General features: G+C 50.6%; 1 protein-coding gene across 1 annotated transcript in view; it reads left to right on the forward strand.

Annotated features, from left to right (window-relative positions):
- Samd14 (sterile alpha motif domain containing 14) overlaps positions 1–6,537 on the forward strand; it is a 15,108-nt gene that overhangs the window by 1,087 nt on the left and 7,484 nt on the right. Inside the window, exon 2 of the mRNA XM_021177110.2 lies at positions 2,915–2,969. Coding sequence (XP_021032769.1) covers positions 2,927–2,969 — 43 coding nt within the window. The 5' untranslated portion in view covers positions 2,915–2,926. The remainder of the gene's footprint in view (positions 1–2,914; positions 2,970–6,537) is intronic.

The raw sequence follows: 6,537 nt of genomic DNA on the forward strand, positions 1-6,537 counted from the left end.
TCTCTCTCTCTCTCTCTCTCTCTCTCTCTCTCTCTGTGTGTGTGTGTGTGTGTGTGTGTGTGTGTGTGTGTGTCTGTCTGTCTGTCTGTCTGTCTCTCTCCCTCCCCTACTCAGGATCCTTCTCCCCTCTTGCTTGTGGGGCAGGCATTCTGTTCTATTCTCTCACCCCATGGTGGGGCGTCAGGGCTACCCAGCTGCTTTCCCTGAGCCTCCTGGGTCTGTTCTTTCTTGATCTTTCTTCCCAGCTCCCAGTGGACACTGCCAATCTCTCTCTCCCTCTGAATCTGCTAGTTCCTCCTCCTGTTCCACCCCCAGGTTGTAGACCTTTTGTTTGGCTTTCTCCTTCCCTTGGGCTCCAAGTCGTTTGGAACTCACCTGCCTTTCCTTTTTCCAGAGAAAGGTCAGAGGTCCCTAATGGTCCTCCAGGAACTGGAAGCTGTTGGGGAAGGGAGTGACCAAGGGAGCCCAGAGGTTGTCCAAGGGAACAGGTTCATTTGCATCCTTGTGTAGTTAACACCCCTGAGTAAGAGTGTGAGCCAAAGTGGGAAGAGAGGTGAGGTGGGGATCTAATTTTCCTAGGGTGTGTTTTAGGGAGGAGAGAGTTCAGTGACAGGGGCAGGTGACCCAAATACTATGCATCCATGGAGTTTTACATGGGACAGAGCGGGGAGGCTCCCCGACATTTATGGGAGCTGGCTGTTAAAGACAGAGATGAAGAAAGCAGTTTGTGCTGAATCAGGATGGGCTGAGAGGCTGAGCTGGAGGCCCCAGTCTACCCAAGAAGGGCTAAAATAGGCCTTAGTGCACAGGCTCTCACCACTGGATTGGGACCATCAGGAAAGAACGCAGGCTGGCCTGCTCTGTTTAAGAGAGGAGGTGTCACCACTGTCTGCAGAGAGCAGCCACTCTGATAGAAGCAGCTACTATCCTGAGTCTCCAGTCTGAAGGGAGGGCACCTGGCTCATCTGTCAGAGAGAGATAAACCCCACATAGGAAACCAGTAAAGAAACGACAAGGTCTTCATTTCTCTGAATTGGAGTAGCTTTAGACAAATAGGGGTGGCATCCTAGGACAGAGATCTGGAGAAGTGACAGCTGGATCCTAATCAGAGAAAGTTTTGCAATCCAATGACGAGACACAGTTTATGTTGAGGACCGACCTGCTTTAATCTGGCCTCTCAGGCCTGGAGAGAATATTCTAGATATTCAGGGAGCTGGGAAGAGTTCAAGAACAGCAAAGGGGTCCCTTGCTGAGACATCCTGGACCTCTCCTGTTTGGCATTGTTTGGCTCAGCTCCAAGCATCCTTCTAGCCTAGTGGAGGTGGTTTTAATGCTTGCCTTAATCCCAGCCGGTGCAAACCAGATTCCCCCTCCCTTTACCCCAGCCCTCCCCTGAGAGTAGTACCCTTTCCTCATGAGCAGCGCCAGAACTGCAGATCATGCATTCTGGATAGAGCTGAGAAACAGGAGACAGGGGTCAATGTCAGCGTCTACCTCTGAGCTCTTGCATATTAATGTTCACACCTGTAAAGTGGGGATACCAAGATGCTAAGCCTAGCAGCTCACAGAGAAATGTCTGTGCAGCGAAAGGAGAGCTAAAGGGCACGTGGTCTGGTCCAGTGCCCTGCCCTTCTCCCAGGAACCAGAGTATTAGAAGTAACTGGAGATTGTGTCTCAGCCGTTCAGCGTCTCCCTACCCTGGGTTGTCTTCTGTACCAGGCTTCTATACTGTTAGGAAGCCTGCCTGCCTGCCTGCCTGCCTGCGGTGTTTCTGATTGCATTCCCCCTGCTTCCCTTCCTTACCTGCCTGCTCTTCTTTGCTTCCAACCACAAACCAAACCAAATGCCAAAACCTAAACATTACAACTCTGCCCATCCACACTCCTTCCCAGAATGCTTTAGAGATGTTCTGCTGTGGAAACTTAATGTCTCGATCCATCTGCAAGTCAAGAACTGTGGGGACTAGCTGGGCGTGGTGGCGCACGCCTTTAATCCCAGCACTTGGGAGGCAGAGGCAGGCGGATTTCTGAGTTCGAGGCCAGCCTGGTCTACAGAGTGAGTTCCAAGACAGCCAGGGCTACACAGAGAAACCCTGTCTCAAAAAAACAAACAAAAAAAAAAAAAAAAAAAGAAGAAGAAGAAGAAGAGGAGGAAGAAGAAGAGGAGGAGGAGGAAGAAGAGGAGGAGAAGAAGAAGAACTGTGGGGACTGTGGTTCTGTGGTTCTGTGGACCTGCTGGTGATGCTGGCTTCCTGAATAGTTCAAAACAGCAGGTGGTGAGGGCCCTGGCAACTGAGGAAGAACTGATAGATACAAGGATGGGTAGAGACATGGACATAATAGATGTTGGATCGGTAGGGTACACAGTGGGAGGGAGGATGGAGGGAGGACAAGCAGGTAGATAAAAAAGGTTGGTAGGTAAATGGATGCAAGAGCCTGGGTTTTAAATCTGGATTTGCCATAAATTGCCTTGAGATCTTGGGCCATCCACTCCCTCTTCCGTTTCTGTGTAAAATGAGAGATCTGGATTTAATCGTTTCCATGACTTCTAGATTGATGCGGGACACTTAGTGATGATGGAGGCTTTTAGGGGATGCTAGTGCTTGGAGGGCCTTATGCAATGCAGGGACTGATGTAGCTGGTCCCAGCTCACAGAAGCTGGCTCTGGCCCGATTGGCTTTGCTATCTATGGCTTTCCTGATTCTGTCTCCTGCCTCTGCCCCCCATGGGCTTCTCTTCCAAGGGCCAGAGAAAGAGGACAGTGGGTGGGCAGGAAGCTAAAAGCTATTGACTCTTTACTGCCACAGCCAACTGGAGCCATTTATCCAAGATAATTCTCTCTCTCTCTCTCTCTCTCTCTCTCTCTCTCTCTCTCTCTCTCTCTCTCTTTCTCTCTCTCTCTCTGTCCTTCCCAGCTCTCTTGAGTCATGGCTTCCTCAAAGCTCCGAGAACCTGTGGATGAAGTTTTTGGTAAGTTCTGTGTGACTCTGTGTCTAGGAGTAGACTTAGCCGTGGAGCCCCTCCTTTGAGTGTAGTGGGCATTGTGTGGGGAAGGGCAGATAGGGCGCTTAGGGTTCTCAGTACACGGTGTACGAGTGATCTCACATGCAGCATATCATTTAATTCTCAATGTTAGATGTACAGAGAAGGGGTGTAAGGTGCAGATGCTGATGTGACCTGCTGTAAAGATCACAGGGAGGCTGGTAAGATGGTGCAGCCATTAAAGGCATTAGCTGTGCGACCTGAGTTTGATTCCCACTCACATGAAGGTGGAAGAAAAGACTCAGCTCCACAAAGTTACCCTCTGACCTCCACATGTGTGCTCTGACGTGCACACCCCTATTCACACTTCACGCTCACAGTCACACACACACACACACTAATTATAAAAATAATTTTTAAAAAAATAGCATGAAAGTGTGAAGACTTGAGTTCAATCCCCAAACACCCACATAAAAACTGGGCATAAGGTGTGTGTGGAGCATGCTTGTAATTCCTATACTTGGGAGGCAGAGGCAGCCGGGTTTCTGAGTTCGAGCCCAGCCTGGTCTACAGAGTGAGTTCCAGGACAGCCGGGGCGACACAGAGAAACCCTGTCCTGACCTCAGGTGGAGAGGGATTGAGGCCACCAACCTCTGACTTCTATGCACACATGCATAGACACTCACGCATGTATATGCATGAATAAATATGAATGAATAAATAAAGCATATGGCAAATTAGTGGCAGAATTGAGAACCCTAGAGAGCCAGGCTCCCAGCCCTTAGTCACTGGGCTAAACCTCTGTATACTCCAGTTCAGACACGCCTACGTTTTCTCCAAGTCACACATATAAGTGTCTGAGATCTCATCCTTCACACACACACACACACACACCTCCAATACTTCGGCATCCACTGGGGTCTGTGTACACACTGTCATTTTGAGAGATCACCCCACCAGGGCAGAGCTGTCTGCAAACTGTGTGGCTGTGTTCTGGAAAAGCTGTCCCTACAGCTTGATTTCAGTGAATGATTCCTAGGTACAACTCCGAGGGGCTCCTACCCATGGGATGCCACAGGACTCCCAGCTTCTGCCTTCTCCCATCTCTGCCTTTTCCTCTTCTCTTCCCTCCTGTCATCACCACTGGTCCTGGTCCCCGCTAGTATGGTTACCTCAGTCCCTTTGGGAACACTGCTCCCTGGCACAGCCTCTATCCCTTCCCCCAACACTTCCTTATCTCTGAGGCTGGCTCTACACAGGTCCAGCCTAACCTTGGCAGGCCCATAGAGGTGAGCTTCTCTTGTTGAGTAGAAGGCTTTTCTTTCTCCTTTGACCCTCATCTCCTACCCCAGGCTCCTCACCAATCCTTGCTTGTTTTCCTCCTGTCTGCTGAGGTAGCTGGGCGCTGCCTGGAGTGCTTCCTCTTAGGAAGACAATTAAGTGTTCATCTCTCCCACCGCCCAGGACCCAGAGGGGGAGGCAGGGAAGGGCAGAGATGGAAAAAGGGCTTAGGGGGCCTTGGTGAGACTGGCCCCACCTTGCCTTGTACCCCCAATTCCCCAGGAGACCCCTTGCTCTCCACACTGTGGGTGATACCCATTTTGTCATGTGAAGCAAGGACCCATCTCCCTGGTGGAAATGGCCGGATACTGGCTGGGTGCCAGAAGCGGAGAGGAGGTCAGAGCACTGGCCCAGGGGCCAGGAGATCTGGAGACCACGTTGACTCCCTCCACACAGCTGATCAAACCTCTCTTGTCTGAGTTCAGTTTCTCCACCCAGTAAATGACGGCTTAGACTCCATGTTGCCTCCTTCCCTGTTCAGAAAGGTCACAGCTGATCTGTTTGCTGTCTCCAAACAAGTCAGACTGCCTGTCTCTGACCCTAGCTAGCTCTTACCAGCTCTATGCTCTTGGGCAAAATTAAGGCTGCCCTGGGGATCCCAAATCCCATCTTCCAAGATTGTAGGAGGTTTCAGTGACCGGTAATTGTGAGGCACTTAGAGCGGTGTGAGCTCTTACTGGCTCCTGGCCGCTTCCAGGGGCACTAGGAAGTTCTTCATCAGAAGTGAATTCAGGGAGCTACATCTGGATCCAAAAGAGCAATCATGTGACAGTAGCTGTCCCCTCCCACCCCTCACCACACCCTTAGACAGTTGCCATGGCCTCCGAGTTGACTTCCATCTTCAACCAGGCTGTTCCCTAACACCTAACACCCAGAGCTGTATCATGCCCTCTCCTGAGAAAATCTCCTGGTTCTGTTTATAGCCCCAGCTCTGTATGGCTACCGGATGGGAGGCAGGAATCCTGGTCGATATTGTTTCCTTGTTCATTTGGGATAGCTCCTTATGTGCCCTTTTCTTTTTTCCCCTTTCTTTCTGTTTGTTTGCTTTCGTTGTTTTTGTTGTTGGGTTTTGTTTGTTTGTGTTTTTGAGACAGGGCTTCTCTCTGTAGCCTTGGCTTTCCTGGAACTCACTCCATAGACAAGGCTGGCTTCGAACTTAGGGATCCACCTGCCTCTGCCTCCTGAGTGCTGGGATTAAAGGCGTGCATGTGCCACCACCACCAGGACCCTTTCTTCCTTTAAAAGAGAGTATTCGCTAGGCACCTGTTATGTGCTAGTCACAGACAGAAAACTCGATCCTTAAGGAGCCGACAGTTTAATAGATGGAAAGAGGCAAAAAGCTTAAATGACAAAGGCATTCAGAATGCTGGAGAGTGACACACGGCATAAGAAACAACAGGAATGGTCCTTTGGAGTATATGGAGGGGAGTCGCATGTGCAAAGGCTGGGAGGTACAGGCTGGGAGGAGGGGATGGAGGCAGACGCTCAGAGATGTAAGTGGGGCACAGACAGCCACTGGGGGGTGGGGGGGGACCCTGGCTCTGATTCTGCCCGAGATGGCTCTGAGCAGGGGACTGACAGCGCTGACACATCAAATCAGGATCACTCTGGCTGCTGTGTTGAAAATCCTCTAAGTGGGAAAGGGGAGAGGAGGCAAGAGAACAGCAGAGACCTAGTCCCCCCATCCCTCGCTCTTCCCTCCCCTTCCTCCCTCCCCTTTCCACTATGTGCACATGTATTCATGTGTATGCTCACTCATAAACAATATTTCACTGATAAAGCCTAAGAGCTTGGGCTGTAGAGTGGGCAGTTTAGAGCAGGTAATGCTCTTGTTACAGGATCCAAATTCAGTTCCTAGTACCCACTATCTGGCAACTCACAACAGCCTGTAACTCCCCCTCTAGGGGATCTGAGACCCTTTTCTGAACCATGAGGCTATCTGCAGTCTAATGTATACATGCCCCCCCATACACATAGCTTAATAATAATAATAACAATACCCTCGGACATTCTCAGAAGTAGAGAGAAAAGCACAGGGCACCTTATGTAGCTGCTCAGGGAAAGGATTTAGGAGGGCTGAGGGCAGAAGGGCAGCTCAGAGCTGTCTAACCTGGGTGACTTGGGCAGATAGACCATTGGTCTAGGGGGTAAGATGCCTGATGATTAAAGAGCAAGCCAATGAGGGAAGGAGGGAGGGAGGGAGGGAGGGAGGGAG

The sequence above is a fragment of the Mus caroli genome, chromosome 11 (genome assembly GCF_900094665.2).
Source record: "Mus caroli chromosome 11, CAROLI_EIJ_v1.1, whole genome shotgun sequence".
NCBI classification, from domain to species: Eukaryota; Metazoa; Chordata; class Mammalia; order Rodentia; family Muridae; genus Mus; species Mus caroli.